At 31.9% G+C, this 26,395-nt stretch overlaps 1 protein-coding gene across 4 annotated transcripts in view; it reads right to left on the bottom strand.

The window, feature by feature from the left end:
• Positions 1–26,395, bottom strand: part of AGO1 (protein argonaute-1) — a 96,699-nt gene that overhangs the window by 44,955 nt on the left and 25,349 nt on the right. For 2 of the 4 annotated variants that reach the window (XM_085815976.1, XM_085815978.1), the window contains exons 12-16: positions 24,089–24,237; positions 17,020–17,204; positions 12,408–12,567; positions 8,887–8,977; positions 3,659–3,853 (exon numbers count right to left, since the gene is read on the bottom strand). In XM_085815976.1, coding sequence (XP_085672102.1) covers positions 3,659–3,853; positions 8,887–8,977; positions 12,408–12,567; positions 17,020–17,204; positions 24,089–24,237 — 780 coding nt within the window. The remainder of the gene's footprint in view (positions 1–3,658; positions 3,854–8,886; positions 8,978–12,407; positions 12,568–17,019; positions 17,205–24,088; positions 24,238–26,395) is intronic. The other 2 variants (XM_085815977.1, XM_085815979.1) reach the window with 1 other exon arrangement.

The following is a 26,395-nucleotide window of genomic DNA, read 5'->3' as shown; positions in this document are numbered from 1 at the left end:
ATTATTTTAGTTTAATTATATGTATATGTTTAATACTTTTTATATTTAAAGGTTTATATTTTATTAAATTTTTTTTTTTTTTTTTTTTTTTTTTAGGTCACACGTGCGCATTTTTTTATGTAATTTTGTGTCCACGCGTTGTTCAGCTTTTTTGCCAACTTGCACTTTCATGGCTGATTATTCTATCACAAAATGTTAAGATTAAAGGACAACAGTGTGTACGACATTTTCAAAAATCTATGTATGAAAAATTTAAATGGTTAACTGGTTGTAGTGAATTGAATAAGTTGTACTGTTGGCCATGATAATTGAAAAGGACAAGAATATTTGGACAAAACAAGGGTACAGTGATTTAAATCATCTCCACGAAGATGCAAAGAAACATGAAAAAACACAATCTCACATAAATGGCGTAATACTATTAAAAACATTTGGTACCGCCAGGATAGATTTAATGTTAGATCAACAAAAGGTTTCATCAATTGTTCAACACAATGAAAAAGTAACAAGAAATAGAAACATTCTCAAGAGATTAATAGATGTAGTTTGCTACTTAGCAAAACAAGATGCATTTCGTGGACACAATGAGAATATAAATTCCCTTAATCGAGGAAATTATATAGAATTAATAACTTTAATTAGTAAATATGATGACCTTTCAGCAACCCATCTAAGAACTGCAACTGTATTTTCTGGAACCTCTAATAGAATACAAAATGATATTATTGCATCAATAAAAAATACTGTAATTTCAGAAATTAGAAATGAGGTAAAAGAAATCCCATTCGTTGCTATTACGCTGGATGAAACATCTGACATATCTCACAAATGACAATTATCGGTTGTGCTACGATATGTTAATAATTGTAGTGCACCAGTGGAAAGATTTTTGTTTTTCAAAGATGTTAGTGGTGATCGTTCAGCAGAAGCTTTATGTAATGTTGCGCAAGAAATGATTTTGAGTTGGGGGTGTGAGAATAAACTGATTGCTCAAACGTACGATGGGGCGGCAGTGATGGCAGGAGCGTTGAATGGGACGCAGAAAAAAGTAAGACATTTTCCCAGAAGCTATGTTTGTGCATTGTTGCACACATGTACTTAATTTAGTTCTGTCGCAATCTGTATTGTTTATAAAAGATTGTAAATTATTTTTTGCAACAATTTCTGGCATAGCCTCATTTTTTTCAGTGTCTACAAAAAGGAATCATGTTAAAAGAAAATTTCCAAAATTAGCTATAACACGTTGGAACTATTCATCTCGTTTGGTAAATAGCATAAAAAGTGAAAGGCAAGGCCTATTTGATTTATCTGAAAATATTATTGAGAATCCAGAAGGCTGGGATAATGATACAATTAATAGTGCAAAGAGTTATCACATTTTTTTGAAGAATTTAATGGTAATTTTCTACTAAATATTTTTGCCAAAGTGTTTAGTTATACTGATGTTCTATTTGATATTTTACAAAAAACTAACTTAGATATACATAGGCTGTTCACACATTTTTTAGACGATGTATATTGTATTCACAAAACTAAATTACATAAAATTCTTGTGTTCTAAATGTTCTATTTGACATCCCTTATTCTGAACTATCTTTCGACACCGCAATTTCCAGGATAATAATGCCTTTTGAAGTGGCAGAAGAGCTATTCTATCCCATTCCTCCCGAACAGCTTTCTAGAGTCCTGTTAGGGTTTTGGGACAACATTTCGATAATGCAGTTTTTAAAAGTCTGAAAGCACAAAAATCCATAGGTGACGCATCGGGAGATTTAGTAGGGATATCAGTGAAGGGTATGGCCTTGATACCAGTTTTTTGTTCCATTTCTTTTAGGAAATTTACAGTGGATTTTGATGTGTGACTGCTAGCCCTGTTGGAGTCTCACAGATTGATGGCACTGTGGGTAAAGCAATGGTATTTCATTCGGAAAAATTGGCGATAAAATGTTCCTGATAGTATTTCGAGTTAATCTTGACATTTTTTTTTGCACTCTCTTTATTTTTTACTTGCCATTACAAGAAAAACCAGCAACAATCATGAATCCCCTAGAAAAACTTTCTTTCGATTCTTTGAACCATGTACTTGAATTTTTTCCTCCCCTTTTATGATAATAAATGGCTCTCTTTTTTTTTTTTTTTTGGTACAATCATTTAAATACACCCATGCTTCATCTATTGTGATAATTGTTTCCCATTTTTCTTTGGATAAGTGTCTCATATAGAATTCTGCAGCGTGTCCTGCGTTGAGCGATATGCTTTGGAAGAAGACTATGCACATTGCGTTTTTTCGCTTTCTTAAGATTTAAATCAACGTTTATCATTTTGTTTACAGTGGACACCGAGCATTTTAATGATTTTGCAACTTTCCTTTGACTAGGGGGATTTTCTTTTAACATTAAACAACATACCTTTGCAATAGTCGAAGATGTCCGTTTTTTCCTTGGATACTTGTTTGGAATTTTTGTCCCACTTGAGGCTCCAATTTGACGTTTTTTTCCTTTCTTGTTGATGATATTACCTATCGACGCTTTAAATATCACAAAACCATGACTCTCACATCGTTTTTGGATAACGGAGTATTCATATTTCTCTTCGGAAAGAGCGTAAATGTAGCCTTCGAACCACTGCTTTGTTAAATTCGCCATTTTGAATAAAAACAAAACTTTCAAGCCACAGACGATAATTTTGACTTTTAAAAACATAGTACAATTGCAATTACTTCTTTTGCAGCAAACGATTTTTTATTAAAGCTTACCAAAATCGTCTAAAAAATGTGCGAACAGCCTCTGTAGCATATTCTAGTCAAAAAGTAGAGGAAGTAAAAGATGCAATTCAAAATATGCGAACTTCTGTTGTATTTGATGAAGTTTATGAAGAGACTATTTTTGTAGTGGGTACCCCAAATTTAAAAAAACCTCGTGTAAATTTACAAAACTCAAGTGTAGACCAAGACCAACATTTTAAAAATTTATATTATGAAGTAATGGACACTATTTATTGTCAGTTAGATGTCTGTTTTAAAAAATTAAATTTGCTCAAATTTTTTGAACTATTGAATTTCAGTTTTTTAAGAAATATCAAAGTAAATTTCCGGATGAATTCCTTAAAGAACACTTATGCAAAACATTTCAATTTTGTAAAGCTAACCAATGAATTATGCATTCTTTATCATAGTGATGCTGAATGACTTGACAGATGCCTTAAGTGAAGTAAATAAATTGGCACATTTAATTTGTACAACCATTTTCAACTGCTTCGGTGGAGAGATCATTTTCAGCATTGGAAAGAGTAAAAAATTATGTATGCAATACAATAAGCCAGGATAGATTAAGCAATTTATCTCTAATAATAATAGAAAAAGAAATATTACACTTATTACAGACAAAACCAGTTTTATGACCATATAATTGATGACTTTGTTAGTAATGCGGATAGACGCATGGATTTTGTGTACAAATGAATAATAAAAAGTTAAAGAGTGTTTAATGTACATTTTTATGGTTTTATTATTATTATTGTTGTTCTATGCACACCCTGCATGAAAACCTACCGCATGCCACTGGGGGGTAGATATAAGTTGGAGAAGCTGCATTTTACACAAATTTCCTGCGACAGACAGGTTATAAATAAAACTGATATATACTAAAATAGTTCTAACCTGATGAAACTGTCCTTCAGACACACCATCTCTGTAAAATATTATCCTATATGGCTTAAAGCGGGTAGATTTATAAAACTGTATTAATAGTTCTTTAACCATAGATGCCAGATCTTGTATAATCTCTTGTCTATGCTGCTGCACCCTAACTGTAGCTGCATACCTGCTAGGATGACCATCCATGCTGCCAACGACCTGATTTGAAATATAAATTATTTCAATCAACAATACATTAATTATTGCAATAACTTCTAGTTCTAAAAAATTAAATATCCACAGCATATTAAGTTAGAGAACTTAAATAAATATGAACTTTTTTATAAATAATTTAAAATAAAAGTTGCTATGACTAAGGTTAATACATATTACCAAATACCAGTTATATATCAACTAATACATTCTAAAAATCAAAACATATAAACCAGTGGTATGGTGAGCTACTTAAGAATGTTATGAATGCATATAAAATTATGCAGTTATAATGTTAGATTAATAATTAGGTAATAACATAAAAAGACATTCCTTGATTTTATTTCACACTTATAGATTCGTAACTCATTTAATTAAATAATTATTACCACATAATTATTAATTCAAAGTATTAACTCAAATCACTAAAAGAAATATGAAATACGTATGATGTTCTGGTATTTGTCAGTCTCAGTAGCCTTGGTGAGAAAGTTATTTAGGTACAGAAAGTAATAATATCTATAATACATAATTCATGTGATATACATATACAGATGCAATTTAATATAAATCTGCATTTTTATTTAACACAATTCTGTAAACAATTAATTTAGAATAAACCACAAAAAAATGAGCCACCACCAAAAATAATTTCCAAAAATGGTTCACTAGTAATTTTAAGAAGCAACATATTAATAAATTTTGAAATGCATGATACAGTCATTAAAAATGCCACAAACATTTACTTTTTAGTTAAGTTTAAAATTTACCTTTTAGTTTGTTTCCTGATAGACAAGCTATGATTCACAAATAACTTTAGCACATTAAATCGAAAAGGGCAGTAAAGAATCTAAGTATTGTTTCTATACTTCCACTGCCACATTAATTTGCAGAAGTTAAGGACCAAAAAAATTTTAAACCTGGCAATAACATGCTCTATCCTTCAAAAATTCCATATCACTCTTGTAAACCAAGAATTTACACGTTGAAGCAATTAATCCTTCATCCCTACAACAATTAAAGGCACTTCTTAGAACTTTTTCAAAAGACTGAATTTTTTTTTTTTTTTTTTTTTTTTTTGTATTCTTTTATGTTATTTATTGCTCATTTCACTGTTTTTAAGATATTGAAAAGTTTTGAGTGATTTTTTTTTAGGAAACAAAGTTCTTAACCTTCTTTATGCCATTTGAGTTCTTAAGATTTTGCAAAGGGAAGTTGGTTAATTTTATTTATTAGGATAATTAATATTTGTATTAAGGGATATTGCTTATTTCATGGTAATTTTGTTATACGTAATAACTCTTTTTGTATGAAGTTGTTCGGCAGAGTAAAATTCTACGCAGTTTTTAAATTTAACGTTTGGTGTTCCCTTCAGCCATTTTTCCAGTACATTTAAAAAGCCAGATGAAGGCTGGCAGCGAAGCTGCTAGTATACATATAAACCTTTTAAATCCACATGTACACAAACATGTATGTGGTATATATATAAAGTCAAGACAGGATTAACATGCTGCAAGTTTTCCCAATGGTCTTCGAACTCTGCTGCCTCAAACTTCCAGTGAATCATCAAATTTGTTTCCAGTGTGTGATTTAATGGCATATTCAAAAAGTGCTTTGAAAATCATCGAGTATCTGCAAGTTCAAAATCGAAACTGTTTCAAATCAAGGTCACTGCCGCAATGTAGCGAAATATGGTTAGTTGTTCTCGCTCGCTTTGAATATTCGTAATGTTTATGCATTTCCGATCATCACGTAAAAAGAAAATTAAACAGCCAAAGTGCTTTGGAGGTCAGTAACCTCATGAGTGAAATAGTGTTTTGTGCACATTTTGCGTTTTTCACTGCTCTTAGTCAAAGAATGGAATATTATCAAAAGTTATTAATGTGATATTGAAGTGGTATGAAGTTCCCAACAGAGTAAATTGCGTTTTTCAATGACTTTGTATTATAAGTAATTTTGCATTTATAAGTAATTGCATTGTTTTATGATTTATTGAAGGCAATGTTTTGCTTAAATCATTTTAAAATCAAAGTTAATAATTCAAAAATATTAGGATTTATTTAAAACGCAGTTTTGTATTTCTGAATTGGGAAAAAGAAATGATTGAATTTGGTAAAAATTAGGTAAAGAATTTAAAGGTTTTACTTAGGGAAGGTTCCTAATGCGAATAATATTTTTGTACTACAGTCAAAAGTCGTTAGTTCGGACACCCATAATCTGGAATGATCCATAATCTGGACCTCAAAGCTAAAAATCTTTCTGTGCATGCGCAGCATTGACGCATGCTCATAGGCGTTTTACGCGTACGCGCAAGACATTTACGACTGCGCATATGCGTCTGCGCAAGCGCAGAATACGTTTTTGCGTGCGCGTTTAATGTATAATGGACGGTATAAGCTAAAATTATCTAATTATCTATTTCAGTTAATGTTGATGATTGCGTTGTTCCTTAATCTTCGAATTGGATCAGGCTTATTATTTTTTGCAGACTGTAAGAGCAATTTTATAAAAGTAAGCTTGAACTTTCGATTATGTCAAATAGAATTTCCAATGCTGGAGCACTCAAAGGATCTAGAAAACGAAAGTATGTTTCGATGTCCATCAAACAAAAAACGAATTGCTACAAAAAATGGATAAAGGTATATCCTTTGTTTATGTAACCGTTCCGAAATCTGTTTATCAATGTCACGCTGCTCTGCGCCGGAAGGGGGGGGGACATCGCCGTGCAATGAACTGGAAGTTGATCTGTCAGCACTATCGTTATCTTCAGGGCAGATGTTTTTATTTTATTCGGCTTATAATTCCTTACTAAACGTAGTATTTAATCTCGATGTACTCCGTCTTTGATATGATTTAAATCAAATTCCTCGTCATTATAAATATCACGAATACAAATCAAATAGTTTTCTGGTTGCAATTTTCTAATTTCGGCCATGTGTAAGGTATGCTTTACACATGCGCGCGTTGAAAGAAATGTTTAATAAAGTAAACAAATAAATATTAAGCTTCGCTTTTTGTAAATTTTGATACCCTTTAGATCATAATTGATTATTATATTATAAATTACGGTTTTATATTTTTAATTTTATAATTTCTGCATGCCATCTTACCAGATTTAAACTGATGATCTATAATCCGGAAAAATCGATAATCCGGAATCGCCAAAGTCCCGACGAGTCCGGATTAAAGACTTTTGACTGTATTGTTTAAATTTCTTTGAATTTATATTTTTTAATTTTTACTATATTTTAAGAATGAAATTGTTGTTTGAAATTTTTTAATTGAAGGCTCTCACCTTATGAAAAAATAACTTTTTTATTAAATCTAAGTATTTTTATTTTTTCATAAACTAGAGTGTGTTTTTAATTTTTACAATGGAATGACAGCAGTTCGAAAATGGCCAGTTGCCTCTATTGAAGGTCTTTTCTACAATAACTGCTAATTGGCAAATCTTTCGGCCATTAGTGAAGAATAAACACCAGTTTGCTCAACTGATAAACTAATGTGATGGATATGCTGGTATTTAGAGAAAGTTGTGGAGTTTTCAAGTTTTGTAAAGAATAAGTAAAATTTTAAATAACTTAATAATAGTGAAAAGTTTGAAACTTGTTGTGCTTATGAATAATATATGCAAAATTTTTATATTTTAAAAATGCCTTCCCTAAAAAAAAAAAATAATTATGGAAATTCTAGCAAATAACATGAAAGTTGGTATCTCAATCTGTAATATAACAGAAATATTTTCATCAACAAAAATTGAAAAGACTTTTATTTGAACATTTACTTTGTGAAAAAATTTGAACTTTTACCGTGTGGAACTATCAAGAACTTTACAAAATTTCATTGGACATTCCTACCTCAAAACTCTAAAATAGGTTATTTTTTTAAAAGAATACAGTGCTAAAATTAATAATTCAAAATTTTATGACTTTCAATGAAATGTCAAATAGAGTCAAAATATTGGTCAAAATTTTATGACAATAATTTTTTGTTTAAAAGTTAATATTTTTTGTATTTTCACAATTATATCTTTTCACATTTTGCTGCTCTAATGCTTTTTCTTCCACCCTGGTCACCCAACCCTTTTTTTTTTTTTTTTTGAAGGGGGGAATATGCTAGATATAACAAAATATGAAAGCTGTTTAAAAAAAATAATTGGCAAACTCAAGATTAACATTCTAAATTTGGTAATATGACCCTAAATTCATCTTTTCTTACAGGTTCCAGATTTTTCTATCTTAGGTAACTTAATGCAGTTACTTCTTGTCCAATCAAATTAATTGTAAACTAAAATTCTGAACTGAAACTTTTCCAACTCCCACCCCTCTTCCTCTGAAGTTCTACGATACTCTTCCCATTTTCACATAAGCTCTCCTGCCGGCAAGATGCTTTTCTTCTATGCTGCTGCTTACTTGCTTAAGATGAAGTACTTCAAAATGAAACTTGTATTCAAATATAATTAGGAAACATCTTATCTGCAAAAGGATGGTTTGATATACGTAAAAAAATAAAAAAAAGAAATTTAAAAAAAAACGAGGGGGGATTGTGATTTTTCAAGATACGTTGTGCTAAATTGTGCCATCAGGCTTTCCACTCACTCATTACGGTCTTCTCAGTCATCAATGTAATATCGAAAGTTGTTAAAAGTTCCACTGTTTTCATCTACACATTCGGAATCATTACATATATACAATGTGTGGGTTAGCTACACATAGCCAGCCATATTACTGTCAGTTTTGTACGTTTATTGAGTTCAAAATTAATTTTACACACAATTAAATTTTCTATGCACCTTAAACACATACAAGATATCTAGTAGCATGAGCTTCAATTTGTTAAATTTCTAATTAAAAAACATGAGAATTCTTTCTCCCTTCTTGATAATCCTATACCATGTAGTATTATAAACTCTATTTCACGTAAATTCCATGTAAAAAAAAAAGATATTTTCAAAAATTAATTAGATCTGTAAACAATCACGGAATAAATAATCACACAAAAACAATCTGAGGGAATGGTAATAAGACAAGCTTTCTTACAGCTGCTATGGAAGGCTTCTTGTTATCTCCAGCAGGTGGATGAGTTACATCTGCACCGAGAAATATCACAGGCTCATTGAACACTTTGGGTCTGAAAACATTAATGAGATTCAATCCAAGATTATCATAAAAAACCAGCATTTCAACTTTCAACAACATGAACGAAATAAAAAAACAGTTCTTATTTATTATTCAAGTTTAAAGCAAAGAGAAATCATTTTGTTGCAAAATTAAAATGATGCATAAAGTTTTTGGTTTGTATACCATAATTTCCATACAAATTTTTGTATTTAATCATACATTTGTCAGATATTAATAATTACTAGGATAACAATAACAAGGCAGGATGCTATTAACGTACTGCATGCCAAATAACTGCCAACTCTCATTTAACAAATTACTCTTGAGATTATTAAATGCTAATTACAGCAGCGTTCTGCAAGCTCGACTCAATATCTCGACAACTTTTTTGGTGGCTAAACAGAGCAAATATTACATATAGTACATTTATATGTATGTGCATTTATGCACGTGTGGCACATTGTAGAGTTTGCGGGATTAGCAAGTCTACAGGAGCACCAATACACATCACCCCACTTCCGACAATCAAGCTATTTTGAACTATCTTCCACCAAGACACCTATTCTATGATCACCGAATCTCATCTACAGCACGAACAATATTCATTCAGGAAAAGGGGGTATCGCTACTGCCTTAGACTTTATGGAGAAACCCATCCTGTGTTTTTCAGTTGACATATTGTTACGAAATGTACAGGTGCGGTAAGATAGCTTCCCCGCAAAGCAGGTTTAGGGTTGCCCCATTTGGCAAGAAATCGCCCATTTGACGATATGCCATGGACGGATGAAGAACCTTCTGGAACGAATTCTTACCGGTTTAGCTCAGAATGTTCTCGAACACAAGCCGAAAGCTATATAAACCCTGCTGGTCCGCAGTCAGTCACTGTGCTTCATCAAGAGGGCGAGTAAGTGTGCCTCGTCTAGCGAGCAGATAGTCAGTCATTGAGCGAGTGTCTCAAAGTCTAGTGCCGAGTGCATCGAGAGAGTCTTTTAGTGCATCGTAGAATTTTGTCTTAGACTGTGCTAAGTCAAGAGCTATACTCTTGTGTATTGTCAAGTGCATTGCTTAGAGTCTCGAGAGTACGTGGAGTTTTGAGAACGACCAAACAGAGTCAGAAGCTGTACTCAAGTGCTTTGCCGAGAAGCTGTCTCCACCGTGATAGCCTGATAACCTGAAGGCTGTGTCGCTGATCATGTCAGCTTGTTTATAGTAGTTCATCGACGACTGTAAAACGTGTTTTGGAGCTGTCCTGACAATTAATAAAGTGTGGTAAATAAAGTGTGTTTTGATACTTCATCAAGTGTCGTCATTATTCACTCCAAATCTACGAACGTGAAGGAAGAAAATAACGTAACAACTGGAGTGAGGGTTTGCGAGTGAAGGCCAGTGACCCACCTGAAGAAAAAAAGCCATGGCGGAGGAAACGCAGATTTTGATGGACTTTTTAGCCGAGATGAGGGCTGAGATGAAAGCCGGACAGGAAGAGATGAAAGCCAGATATCAAGAGATGAGAGCTGAAATGAAAGCCGGATATCAAGACATGAAGGCTGAGTTGAAAGCCAGCCTGGACAAGATCAAAGCCGGACTGAAGGAGATGAAAACCACACTGGAAGAGAATAACGCCAGACGAGAAGAAATAAATGTCAGCCAAGAAAAGATGTGAAAGCAACTCCCACAGATGAAAAAGGAGCTTACAGAAGAAACTGGTGCCATAAAAGATGATGTGGTTATGAGAGAAGTGGCTTCTGAAGAATCAAAGGATAAAGAAATGAAGAAAGTAGCTAATGAACTGTCTGAGGAAGATCAGGAAATAAAAGATGAAACAACTAACGGGATTAAAGATAAAGAACGAAAACATGAAGAAATAAAAGACGGCAAAGTAGATTTTGATTCTCAAGTGCCTGAAACGTATCGTCCTATACTCTTGTGTATCGTCGAATGCATCGCGTGGAGAGTCTCAAGAGTACGTGGAGTTCCGAGAACGACCACACAGAGTCGGAAGCTGTACTCTGGTGCTTTGCAAAGAAGCTGTCTCCACAGTTATTGCCTGACAGTGTGAAGGCTGTGTCGCTGAACGTGTCAGCATGTTTATAACAGATTGACGACTGTAAAAGTGATTTTGGAGTTGTCCTGAGAATATTGGTAAATAAAGTGTGTTTCGATACTTCATTAAGTGTCGTCGTTATTCACTCCAAATCTACGAACCCTGTACGAATGTGAAGGAAGAAAATAATTAAAGAATATGTTTGGGTCTATTTAAATTCATTGAGAGGGTACAAGTCTTCAGGCAGCTTTATACGATTCATAATACATTAAAGTGGTATAATTTATAATGTGCAACATCTAAAGTTCTAGGAATATCTATTTCAGTGCAGCTTCGAAAATTCCAGGAATATTTTTCTCTCACCATTTGCCGTGAATAGGTCAGTGGCATAGCAACAACTTTTGCCACCCGAGGCAGTAAATGAATTTACCACTCTCCCGATAGACAAACAAATAACTAAAAAATGTCAAAATAGCATTCAGAAAAATTAACAAATAATTGCAAAATTCTAACTACATTTTTTTCTGGCAATATAACAGAAAATAACAATAACAAGCATCTCAGAATATAAAAATTATTATCTTAAAAAAAATTAATTTTTGTTTTGTTTTTTTTCAGGTAAATTTATTTGTTTAATGCTAATAGATTAAAAATACTATTTCATAAAGAAACCCTCAGTCTTATAACATTGTTATATTATCATAATAATAATAATAATGTACTATGATCTTGCTTAAAAACTGTAGTACCTAAGAACAAGTTATACAGTTATAAACTATGCATATTCCTAACATTTATGACTCAATTATTAAAAAATATTTAATAATTTACAAGTCATAAATAATGAATCAATTTGAAAGACACAGTGACCACTTATTTTCATGTGTATCCATGAAAATATATGGGAACTGTGACCAACAGACTCATTAATTTACAACCCCCTAGAAAAATTATAAATAGTGAACACTGCCGTAACAATTATAAAGAGGCCAATTTAAATTTGTAACATCAGTATGTAAAACAAAATATATTAACTATCAATAATTACTTTCAAATTGTAATAGAAGTACAACTAAAAATAATTAAAAAATATAAGTTACAAAAATTTATATTTATATATATTCACTTAATGAATAATGCTGCTTAATGGAATTGTGATTAATGCTATTATTTAGATATTGTTATCGAAGCCAAAATCTCACACCATTTGTATATGACATTTTTATGCATTCAGGACTTTCATCAATACTATTACAACCACATTTTCAGGTTTTAATATGAATTTTAACCATCTTTAATTCCATTTAACATACACTATTTGTATTTACAGAAACAATGCCACAAGCAATAAGTCTTACTAAGCAGAAACAATGATTTAGGCAGCAATACAACAAACCTGATATTGGGAACAAGAATACTGTTAATGCCACCTAATTTGACATTAATCTTTAAGCAGAGGTTAGAAAGAGTTTGGGGTGAAGTCTTGTTAACATTCTTTGCTTGAACACATTGGGTGGCCATTCCAAGGACTGTATCACCCACTCTCTTCACTTCAGCTGAAAATAAATATAATTTTTTTTTTTAATACACTGTTGTATTTCAATTGAATATATTACAGTTTGAATTTTACATACCACGCAATGAAATAACAGAAATTTTAGAATTTTGGAAAGCTTACAAAAAGGATATCAAAAAATTTAAAATACTAAAATCCTAATATTAAAAGCTCATTTTCCTCCAGTCATGTACAGCAAGATTAACTACACTTTTTTCCACAAAAAAAAAGTTTTTTATAGGGAAACAGAAGTCAATAAAAATAAATGAGGTACACAGAAATGAATATTTTACCTTATAAAAACTTAAAAATTATTAAGATAATATCAGTTTAGATATTTTATTTATGCTTTCAAGCTTTTGGTTCACTAAGTATATCTGAACAGTAACAAGAATGAGCTATCTTTAATTTACTAAATTATAATCAATAATTAAAAATAAAAACATAATTATTCCACTTGAAAAATATGCATATACTTTAATATAAATATACCTGGTGTACAGCAGAACATAAATACTGTTAGTGTTACTGTATGCTTATTTGAAGTAGACAAAATACTTCTCTTTCAGAATAAAGTAAAAAGTTCATTAAGTTTGCAAAACCTAATGAACAGATATTTTAAAAAGTTCTTTATTTTAAAATACTATTTTTAGTTTAAAGGGGCTTTGTCCTTGAAGGACTATTGTTTTTGTTTTGCGATTTTGCGTTGAATCACTCTGAATGTCCAATTCACTTTTCAAACTGTCGCCACCAAATATTATCGGCCTGTATTATATTTGAAGAAACTAAATAATGAAAAATCTACATAAATGTATTTATATTTCTCACATTGTGATAAAACAACGGTACGTCGAATTTTGAATGATGTAATCCCCTGACGAATATGGGCATGTGGAAGACTAAATTTGAAATTTGGAATTTGTTTTATTTTTGATTTCATATTTTATAAAACTTTAACGAATTTTTTATTAACAAACTCAACGATTTAAAAGCGAGCAATGGCAACATTGTACGGAGGGTAGGACCTTTTTATCTCCAGAGCGCGGAACTGTGTATCGGAAATATATAAAGATATGCTCATTTTAAAATTATTTTATGACACAGCTATTGAACTGAATTTTATGGTTTAAGTGCAAAGAACATGGTATTTAATAAATAAAGGTAACACACAAAACGTTAGAAAAATGCCCCTTTGGGTATAATTTAAAATCTGAAACCTTTCAGATTTATTTATTTATCTATTTTTAAATTTAGGTTCAAAGAAAATCTGATGCTTCTAAGATAATGTCATTTATATATTTAATGTGAGTTGAGTCTTACAAGATATACACAGTTTATGTATTTTTTAAGACACAGCTTCTTAACACAGAATCCAAACTGAGAAACAAACATATTACATGCTACTTATGCAACATGTTTTATCTTCCCAAAATTCATCAGACTTTAACCCTTTGCATTCAAGAGGTGACTCTCACTCACTGCTTGGTTTGATGCAGAAATTCGATGCGCTGCACTAACTGTTTACGTTTAGTTTCTTCGAAGCAGGTTCCCATGCTTTTTCTTTATAATCTTATGAAGTATAAAATGATACCCCTTTAAATGATAATAAAATTTTCTTATTTATCACAAAGTTTGTTCTCAGAGAAATGAACCCAGAAAAAGGCATCAAATGACATATTATTTTAATACTTGACCCAACAAGAATGTCATGCATCTTGGGATTTATTACATGAAATATCATACACAGAAAAATTACAGACTAATATTTAAGAAATTATATTTATAAAGGTGTAAAGATATATTAAATGTTAAAGTATAACAATTTTATACATTAATTTGTGTGTGTAATGATTTAAAGTTACTGGTAAGTGTGTGTATATAATTATGGCAAAGCCTCGAGTTCTATCTGCCTAAAGGGAGGGATGCCTTCGTGGAGGACTTTCTAAGGGCAACTGGCTCGTATACACATTACACATAGGGAAAAACCACAAAAATGGCCAAAGTTACTGGTAAGAAATGCATCAAAAAGTCTGCAAAACGTGTCGAGTTGCTGATGCACCGCATAGAAAAAGCCAGAGTGCAAAGGGTAAATATAAAAAATATATATATATATTTTTAAAATCTCAATTTCTAAAAAGAGCTATTGTTATTAAGTCAAATATTTTTAAAACTTAAATTAAATTTATTGGCTTTGGAAATTGTTTCTTACATTTCTTTTTTGAGCATACAATGGTATAAAAAACATTAAAAAAGTGTATTTACCATCTGAATGAATCAGAGAAGGAAAAGAAGGAAAGAAAAATAAATATGAAAAGAAGTTTTCAGTACACACACACACACATTTATATATATATATTTACCAGACAAATTTCTTATTGTTTATGTAGTACTATGTTACAACATTTCGTGGAGCTACAGCTCCTGGTAACTTTTTAGCAAGGTTGCTGCAATGTTCCTACCTACTACTATTCTTTCAAATCTTTTTGCAGCATTATGCGCAAAAGTTTTTGAGACCAGATAGGTCTTACGTCTAATTACCAGTTAGCTTTACATTTTCTTTTTCAATTAATATATATGTATATATATTGTTGCAAAATGCATGAAAAAGGTCATTAATGTTATTAATGTTGTATAACAGGAGTACAAGATATTTCATAACAGTAAGGACTTCCCAAAATCAGCAAAACAAAATTCTTAAAATGATTCCCTTAATGAGGCAATATTTTGCAAACCAAGTGACATACAGATATCCTGACATCACATGCAGAATTTTGCTTGCAACTCAGCTATCAGTCTGTCTTTAATGCTCATTCAGCTAGCATCATATTGTTCCTTATCATACAAAATTGTTTTTAAACACATTATATTATACTTTTTTAAGTGCAATGTTTAAGAATGCTTACACGTTTGTCCCCAAAGAAAATGATGCATCATCACAGGAAGAAAAATAGAAGAAAAATCACCATAAAAGTTGCACACCAAATCGAGAAGCAAGAACGAGGCATGAGTGTGGCTGACATAGCGCTTACATGTTAATTGGTCTAATCAACAATTTGAACTATCCTCAAAAAAAAGGATAAGATTGATGAGAGAGATGCTTCAAAAGGTATCACAAGAATTTCCATACAATGGCAACATATTCTTAATGATTTTGAAAGATTGCTTCTCATATGAATAAATGGGAAGCAAATGCAAGGCATAATTAATGGAAACATAATTTGTGAGAAGGTGAAACTAATTTTTGCTGATCTCACTAAGGCAACACCAGATTCATAAATGGACAAAGAAAAAGCATTCAAGACAAGCCACGAGTGGTTCGACAAGAACTAGCATACACAGAATTGCGAGACATGGAGAAGCAGCAAACTCAGACATAAACTCAGCCAATAACATCCACATATTCTAGAAGGAGGTCTATTTGCTACAGCAGGGTTTTACTTGGGATGTAACAGATCTCTTTTGGTAGAAGATGAAGTGAACTTCTATTCAAAGATTAATAATTCTACTATTTAGCAGTGAAGGCACTGTTGGGCCATAAGCCAAAGAAAGCCCCTCTAATGGTATTGTTTTATTCATATGCAAGTGGTAATTTGAAAATTAAACAACTTTTTCTTTACCATTTGGGCAACCATGAACCTTCAAGAAGTACAAAGTATAGAACAGCACGTTAAATGCCACGTGGATGTCCAACAACAGGGTTTGGGTGGCATGCGATCTTTTTAGATTGGATAAATGAAGTGTCCCTCTGTAAAAAAAGTCTGCTTGAGATGAATTTGAAACATCATCATTTACTTCATCATTCAGGCCTAAAAGATGACATCCTTGAAGAATTTAAATTAATCAAGATCCAGTTCTTGCTTCCAACACCACACTTCTATTGTTGGTCATTTCAAATTAAAATTTTTACACTGAAGCCATCTTCAAGCATTGTTTTGAGGTAACAGAAGGAACCAGTCTCATTTCCCACATAGTTGCCTGTCTCACGATGATAGACAATGATATAATTGTCTATAGACAATGATATCTGTCTCACAATGATAGACAATGATGTCTCGCGATGATAAACAATGATAGACAAGGAAGGTGTAGGAGTGCGTTGCTAAGAGAACTCTAGTACCTGCATGGAAGAAGCTTTAGGCAGACGTTATCAAATGTGACTCCAACGGATTTTAAAAAGTGCCCAAGGAGCCAATAATAATTATTTTTGTTATTATCTCATTATTTATTTATTAATTTTGACATTATGCTTATTAATATTTATTTTGATACTCAAATTTATAGCAAATATGATGAGTGTCCTCATAATTTTAGAACAGAAATTTTTTTGGTTCATTTGGTTGCTCCATGAATTGCATTATTTATATGCTCAATTAACAAGGTTGATATTTTCTCAGATTTCTGGACTGTAGAGCATTTTACTGCATTATTTTTAATTAACTACAAAAATACACACCATACACAGGAGTCTTTCCAGGCAATACTACGACGACTAGTTGAAGACCTTGGAATGTAGATTTGAGGTAGCGGAACATGGGTTCTACTTGTTCGGCACCAGTTGCATATTTGCAGAAACAAGGCTGCCCAATAATGGGCATACCAGCATCATTACTGATTTTCTGAAGCTGCTGTGTAAAATTTCTGTAAAAAAAAAAGTACTAATTTGTATTAAAACTGATTTAAGAAAATATACACAGATGAAAACTATCTATAAGAAATGAATGTGCATTTTCCCTGCAATAACGTTCTTGAATCTTCAAAAAAGTTCTCAAATTTCTCAGAAAGTTTACATACAGATTTTGTATGAAGTATATAATATGCATATCAAAAAACAATATACCACAAATAACCACTGCAAAATTACAGAAAATCTAGTTTTCCAATCGCCATACTGTGGTAATCGTAAACAGCATTAAACTTTTCAGATTAATTACAGATAACCATTCACAACCAAGACATATAAAATGTCTCAAACACATTTTTCATTAGAAGCCAAAACATAATAAAAATGAGAAAAAGAAAAAAAGGGGGGCAATTTTTTTTTTTTTTAATTGTCAGTAACAAAGAATCTTTAGTTTGATTTAAATGACAGTTTCAAATATACTGTCCAGTATACAATTATCAAATCTTTGCTAAAATGTGTTTCTGTGATTTAACTTGCCCACACTTCACTTTGAACACTGCTCCATTGCTTCTGTTTTAATGAAAAACTTTTATTACAAAAAAAAAAAAAAAAAAAAAAAAAAAAAAAAAAAAGAGAGAGAGAAAAGAAGAAGAAATTGCTTAACACAACGGTTCCCAACTTTTAATCTTTTGCAACCCCTTAACAAGATTTCACAAAATAGAATGTCACCTAACCTTCCCTTTCAGGATTATGTCCCCTCACCCCTTACATTATCCTTCCAATATACCTTACTCCTGTATTATTTCAGTTAGAAAACTAATGAAAAAATCCGACATGGCCAGCATATGATCTCCCCCCAATTCCATGTTACACATGAAACTAGTCACTTCTAGTTGATCAATTGTGAATAAAATCCAATTTTTTTATAAACTTTATGACTTATTTATAAACACTACTCATTTTTATTACTCTGTTTCTCTATACAATGGACAATGATAACAGTATGTACAAATAAGTTCTTTCTCTTTTATTTTAAAATATTGCATCTATTATACTACAATCTTTGGTTATACAATGTTTTGGATAAGACAGTGACCTTAACAGTCACTAAATTTTGAAAAGCAGTATGCCTTTAGAATTTCTGATACAGTTTTAAGTTTTAACATACACTTATTTTTATATTCGCTTTATTACTTCTACAAAAATAATACAGAGCAATAATGTCTGATGGCAGGATCCATCTATTCTTCTAAAATCTGTATGCATCTGTTTGTTTGTTTGTAACATCATTTCCTCTGGAACAGTAGGGAGGAGTTAAGTTTCAAGAGAGGTACACCCCCCCCCCAGATTCCAAAAATTCGCAGGAAACCATTTCTACCCTTCTCATCTTTGTACAACTTTAATCAGGCTAGATATTAATTAAAAACTCTGAAAACATTCAATTTCGCACTCATTTTTCTGAGTGGCCACAGTCTCACAGACCAGAGCCAAAAATTTACTTTATTTCGAAAATTACTGCCACTTCTCGCTTTCAAATCATAAAGTTTGTTAATCAAACATTTGTAAATTCTACAAAATATGAAATTAAGCATTACCAAATATTAAGCGTATTATTATAATATATGATCATATTCTGATGCTGAAGAAAGCAAGTGATTGCGTGATATTCTGTCAAACATTTTTTTGTTAATGTCTCAATTTAAATTACAGCTGCTGTTGGCAACTTTGTTGTTTCAAGTTACGATAATTGATACAATATGTTATAGCCATATTAATTCTTTTATTGATACTGAAAAAAAGTTGTTATATTACATTGAATTTAAATCATGACATCATACATATTAACCTGAAGTGTCAAAAGTTTTTTGTTTCCTGGTTTGGCAACAAAAAATTATTCACAAACTGGTTGTTGCTTGGTGAGAGTGAACCGATTTTATTCATATTGAAATGTTTTTAAGCATTTTCTTTTAATATGTACATAGAATTTATTAATTTTGCTTTGGCCACAGCCTACTCGTTTATTTATTAAATGTTTCGACATAAAAGTGAAAACAAATGCAAAACTAAGGTCTGAGGCTAGTGCATTTAATTGCTTCATAAGGAGAGCTCATCATTGCATTTAGCATTATTCCACGAATGTCGTTAATACTTATAAATGTTAAATATTTTATTCTCACTCCATATATATTTTAAATACCACACTAAAGAAGTTTTCGATTATCTCATATTTTTTTAATGAAAGTCTACTGGTCACTTTACAATTCTCATTATCTACCTGCATACATATAACTGAACGCATCTTTCAGAAAGACGAAATTTTACACCTTGTTACTAGGACTTTTTGCAAACTGTTCCAGAAACAAGAGAGGTGTATTTAAACAAACTTTGGTGTATTTAGTTGCAGAAATCAGGAATTTCTTTTGTGTACTATTTCAGTTGGTAAAATTGCCCTCATCAATTACATATAGAATCATTTTAATTGCCACATCCAGCATGCAGACCCAAAGCCAGACATTCTAAGGCAACTGTCTGGCAATCTGAACAAGTAGGTGAGTACTTTGATTATCTGCATCACCACAAAAAGTCACCAACTCATAAACAACTTAACAAACATATGTATCAGGGGTGTTTGTGGGACCCCAAAAAATCCCCTGAAACTTTTATGGACTTACTTTTACCGACATTTTGGAGTTTCGAGAAGGGGGGGGGAGAGAGAAATGAAAAATTACAATTATGAAGTATTGAATGACCTAATTATAAAAGTTCAATGAATTACTTTTTTTTTTTTTTTTTGCAAAATTAATAACCATAAGTTTTCAAACATATAAACTACTACATTTTATGTAAATATTTTAAATTACCTGAATTAATTCTTTAAAAAAAATTATCTAATTTCTGCTGCTTTTTTTTTATTTTCTGATGTTTGTGGGCTTGTCTTTCTTTTGTGGTGAACTTCATAATTGCAGGAAGGTTGACTTTTATTTTCCTCATTTACAGTTGAAGAAATTTCCTCGAGAAATGCACATGCAGAGTCTACCTCTGACTCCTAGCAGTTTGCTTTTCTGCTAATGTAGAAGGTTTTTCAGAGACTTTTATAGGTGACTCATCTGAAATACATGTTTTTAAGTTCTCTTGATATGTTTTCCAACTTCTGTTCATATTCAGTAAGAGATCTTTGTGAATTGGATCAGTACCACACAATGAAGGCATGCCAAGAAAGCAGAATAAATACCTTACATAATCCCCCTTTTAAAGGGTGACTGGGGTTTTTTAGGGTACCCAATCGCCATATCCTGGGTGTGGAAAATCATCATCCAACACCTTTTTTAGATCGGGTGCTACTGTAGAGACATTAGGTTATTTGAAAGCAGGAAAGATGAAAAACGAGCAACTGCCTTCACCGGGAATCGAACCGCAGACCTCTGGAACATGCGCCTAGCGTGCAGACCACCACACCATGAAGGCGTGCTAGGAAGGTGGGAGAAATAACTGTTCTGAGCCCTGTGCTGTACAACTGTGGTGCACAAGGAGGTTTTATGTGTTCGAAATAAAAACATCAGCATGTTGCTATAAACATTGAAGAATTTTGCTGTAATCTTCAGCATGTATAATTTCATATTATTTGTTTCCATTATATACCATTTTATCATCTTCTTCAGCACTCTCATTTCTGCAATTCTTACTATTTTTGGCACATTGCCATAGCCGAAAGATTTGAAGGCTTTATTCTCTATTTTCTACATTTAAGCTTTTCAAAATGTCATATTAAGCGATAGTTCCACATCCTTTTATATTCTAGAATAGGGATTCTCAGCAGAGTCAGCAATGACCCTGACGAGGATTGAAGTTTTCACAAGGACGACAGCAAGAGGTCGACAGCTGAACAAGTGAAACATTATTAATCTTGTTTGAAATAGCTTTATATCAATAAAGTCTTATTCAAAATACTTGGATACACTAAAATCCAAAATTTAAAAGTAATCCGAGAGAAATAGCCTTAAATAAAAGTTGTGACCGGCTCAATATTATTGAATTTTACCTCTTCTCACCTAGTGGAAGCATGCTTTTGTAAACAAGCGTGCTTCCACTAGGTAAAGAGAGGTCACAAATTCCACTAGGTAAGAACAGGCCACAAAGAAGAGGTCACAAAAAAGTCACAAATTTATTACGAAAACATGAATTAGGTTCAATATTTTTGGACGAGGTGATTTCTAGGTTAAACAGTTTTATGCCAAATGTTAAAAAATTGCTTCAGTACATGAAAAGCAACCATCACATTAATAAAAATCTATTTTTTGTGCTTTTGAATCACAAAATGTAAAAAGAGGCTACATGACGAAAGTCAAATTTTATAGGAGCATTAAAAAACTGTTCCATTCCTCACAATAATGTCAGAAGATGTTTGCAAAACTCTGAATTAAGTGCACGTTAATTACATCGATCTCATAATTTTTTGTTTTGACTTTCACATTCTTGTGAGGAATGGAATAGCATTTATTCTCCTGTAAAATTTGACATTTGTCGCATAGCATCTTTCTGCATCTTCCAATTCAATTAGAATCTGTGATTTTATTTCTGAAAATTTGTTTATATTTGTAAAATTAAAAATAATAAAAGTAAAAAAGTAATAAAATATAAATCTAATAAATGCTTTTTATTCAAAACTTTTCTTTAGATTGATAATTTAATTATTATTTTTAAGTTAATTATATCCACTTTTTTTGTCTTGTGATTATGTTGTATACTGTATACCACAGAGAAAGATATAAGAGGAAAAGGAAAGCTCTATTCTCCATTCTCTTAAAAGGAGTTGATGCAAGAAAAGGAGTGGAAATTTTTTCCTCAGGAGATGTGTTCGAATATCACACATTTAAATATTAAATGCATAAATCCAACATATGGGAATATGTGCATATGTGGGTTAGCAAATGTTGTGTGCACCATCGAAAATATGGTAATTCCACAGAATGTTGAAACTGAGGTTATAGATACACATATAGTACCAATAGGCGTTCCATTAGCTTCTCTTACTTTACTTATATCTATGCCTATTTACATTATTAGGTTGTAGAGATATTACGTATTTTTGAAAAGAGGCAAGATGAAAAATTAGCAAATCCTTTACCAGGAATCGAACCTCGGACCTCTGGAGTATGCACCCAGTGTGCCAACCACCACACCAGGAAGGCATGCCAAGAAAGCGGAATAAATACCTTACATAATCCCCCTTTTAAAGGGTGACTGGGGTTTTTTTAGTGTACCCAATCGCCAAATCCTGGGTGTGGAGAAACATCATCCAACACCCTTTTTAGATCGGGTAGAGCCACTGTAGAGAATGCCACCCTAATGCCACTGTAGAGACATTAGGTTAATTTGAAAGCAGGAAAGATGAAAAATGAACAACCACCTTCACCGGGAATCGATCCGCAGACCTCTGGAACATGTGCCCAGTGTGCAGACCATCACACTACGAAGGCATGCCAAGAAAGCAGGAGAAATGCCTTACATACTCTCCCTTTTAAAGGGCGACTGGGGTTTTTAGGGTGTGAGGAGAATCATCATCCAACACCTTTTTAGTTCAGGCACGACTGTACAGACATTAGGTATTTTTGGAAGCAGGAAAGATGAAAATTTAGCAATGTCTTCGCCGGGAATTGAAATGTGGACCTCTGGAATATGCCGCCGGCGTGCCAACCACCACACCACAAAGGCATGTTAAGAAGGCAGAAGAAAATACCCTATAAGGTAACGGGCTACATTATTAGTTATATACAACAGAAAAATTTGAAATTTAGGCAAGCCTAATTATAAGGTAAACAATCAATTAATCTAATATGAATTCATATAATTTAATGAATATTAATGATTAACATTTTTCAGAAGTAAGTCGCTATATACAAGTGCAATTATGTTTTGTTTGAATTATCATTATACAATGCCGTAGCTACCCTTTTATATGGGTATCAAACTTTTATATTCTGAGATCTGTTTACGAATACATAAAAATACAGTGTTGTAGCTTCTCTTTTATATAGGTATCATACTTTACATTTTGAAATATTTTTATGGAGACAAAAAAAATTTACGTGTTCCTGAAAATAATTATACAATAATGTCCATGTTAACCTTCTGTGTGGCCAAACTGTATATGTATGTTCAAATATATTAGTCAATATTTTTAAGTATATAGATATGCACCTTGATATGTACCCAGAAGATTTAAGTAAAATATATATTGAAAGAAGAAGAGTAAAAGTACAAATTGGGCAGGTCATTTTGGGATTACATTAAGATATCAAGAAAATACCTCTTACTTATGGTCTTCTTGGGAAATTTAGACCAAAATCTGGGACCATGAAGAGTTAATATTATTATCACTATCATTCGGATAACATAAGTCCCGCACATTTATATACAAAATACTATGAATTCATCAATGTATTAAGCAAACTGTTTAATATGATCAAAATGGAATGGAATACATTGACCACAATAAAGTCATCAGATAGTGGTTTTTGATGTAAGTCAACCAAATACATTAAACTAAACCATTACAATTCTTTTTTAACATTTTTAAATTATGGAGATACATAAAAAATTTTATAATGAATAGCTAAATGAGAACTATAAAATGCAGACAACTTATGGCAAGGACATTATTAACAATTTTTTATAAAATTCTGAAATTGAATAATGAATATAAGATCAATACCCTTCTGGCAGCAAGTGGTAAATAGAAAGAGGTATTCGCTTTGCAAAAAAGCATCTACTTATTTCAAAAATGAAGAAATTACACGATTAAAAAATCAGCATTTGGTTTTCATTTATACTTAATGTACATTTATATACAGATTAATAAAATAACCACATGTACATTAATACAGCATGAAAAATTTCAAACCTTAAGGCATCTTCTCGACATGTGCGTTGAGGTGCAAAACAAGCAATAGCCCAAACTCTGATTTCTACTCCTGTATGAAACTGTTTGCCTCTCATATCCCATACACCTTGATTTGGAATTGCTTGCTGCTTTGTCTGTGAATCAAAAGACTTAACAAATCACATATGCATGAAAATATAATTTAAGAATACTTAGACTGCCAATAAAAATTCTGATAACATTAGAGGGGAAGAACTATTTTGATGTAAGTTTATTTTTTAAAAAAAAGTTTTAATTGCACATTAACTGATATGTACGATTTCCATTGAAAATTTGTGACAATCTGGCTGATTTTAAATTAATATCAATTTCCACTGATATTCAGATATAGCTCGTAGGCCTTTCATTTCACCTAAAAAATGCAGAGTGGTTCAAATCTAATCAGCTGACAAAATGTGATTGGCTTCTTGCACTAATAGTCAACAACTATTCAGTTGTCACGAATTTAATCCAACAAACTCCCTATTAATTTCTCACTTGCATTATTGCATAATACAGTCAAAAGTCGTTAATTCGGACACCCATAATTCGGAATGATCTATAATCCGGACCTCAAAACTAAAAATTTTCTGCGCATGCGCCGCGTTGACACATGCGCATAGGCGTTTACGCGTGCGCGTAAGACCTTTTACGACTGCGCATATGAGTGTGCCCAAGTGCAGAATACGTTTTCGCGTGCGCATTTTATGTATAATGGACGTATAAGCTAAAATTATCTAATTACCTATTTCAGTTAATGTTGATGATTGTGTTGTTCCTTAATTTTCGAATTGGATCCGGCTTATTATTTTTTGCAGGCTGTAAGAGCAATTTTATAAAAGTAAGCTTAAACTTTCGATTATAACAAATAGAATTTCCGATATATATTTGTTAATATGTAAAGGATCTAAAGCGAAAGTATGTTTTGAAATCCGAAATCTGTTTATCAATTTCACGCTGCTCGGCGGGAGCAACGATCCTTATCTTCAGGGCAGATGTTTTTATTTTATTTGGCTTATAATTCCTTACCAAATTAGTATTTCATCTCGATGTGCTCCGTCTTTGATATGGTTTAAAACAAGTTCCTCGTCATTATAATTCGCTTCCAATAGCGAAGAAAGTGACAGAGGTTAGTGAAAACGAAAAAATTTCGATTGACAAATTAGTCGGTGTTCTTGACACAGCAATTATAGGACTTGAACAGCGGAACTTTCTAACTGAACAAGAAATTATGTCTGTTTAATAGAATTAAAGAGAAAGTATTATCACATGAAATGAAGCAAAACTTAAACAACTTACATTGAAAGAAATGTTTACTAAAGTAAACAAATAAATATTAAGCTTTTTCTTTTTGCAAATTTTGATACCCTTTAGATCATAATTGTTCTTTATTTCATAAATTACGGTTTCATATTTTTAATTTTAGAATTTCTGCATGCCATCTTACGAGATTTAAACTGATGATCTATAATCCGGAAAAATCGATAATCCGGAATCGCCGAAGTCCCGACGAGTCCGGATTAACGACTTTTGACTGTATATGCACTGATAGAACATTTTTAAGTATAGTTCATAAATTTAATTCCTATAGGTAATCTGTGATACAAAATGTTTATAAACCAAAACTTTTTTCTCTGTACGAATTAATGCAAAATGTATTAATTCATTCTTAAATAATTGCTTATTTAAAATTTACAGCAGTACTTTTCACAAAAGTACAAAAATAGTGGAAATCATTAAATTTTAGGAAAGGAAGAAAGTAAACATAATATTAAACAGATAAAATAGACATAATCTACCCATATGAAGAAAAGTGGATGCCATAAATTTAAACTTATAAGGAAGAGATATAATAGTTTAAATAAGAAATCCTTCTCCATAAAAATATCAGGTAAAAACTTTGCAGGTCATCTATCATTCACCTTTTTCTTAGCAAAACTCAACTCTGCTTGAGACTGACTGAGCTCTGTTTCGAGCAAAATTCATAGGATATTATTTGTTATTATCTATGCTTTAAAATATTTTTAAATTCAAACATGACACTGTCACAGAGAATGCTTCACTGTAGCTTGCTACTGTTTTATGAAAGTGATATGTTACATGAAACTTTGCATGTTATCCTATTTTGCATAATTTTGCAGATAAAAAAACTATATCATATTTATTCTCCTTCCTCTGAATACACATCATCCACAATTGCCTTCTGTTCCTGCTTCTGAAAGTGTTTCCATTCTTTCTTGTTGATCCTCCTCTCTATATCTCTCTCTCTCTCTTTTTTTTTTTTTTTTA

The sequence above is a fragment of the Stegodyphus dumicola genome, chromosome 4 (genome assembly GCF_044657685.1).
Source record: "Stegodyphus dumicola isolate Sdum_Otavi_A_Nest chromosome 4, ASM4465768v1".
NCBI classification, from domain to species: domain Eukaryota; kingdom Metazoa; phylum Arthropoda; class Arachnida; order Araneae; family Eresidae; genus Stegodyphus; species Stegodyphus dumicola.
This window is presented reverse-complemented; position numbering and strand designations above follow the sequence as displayed.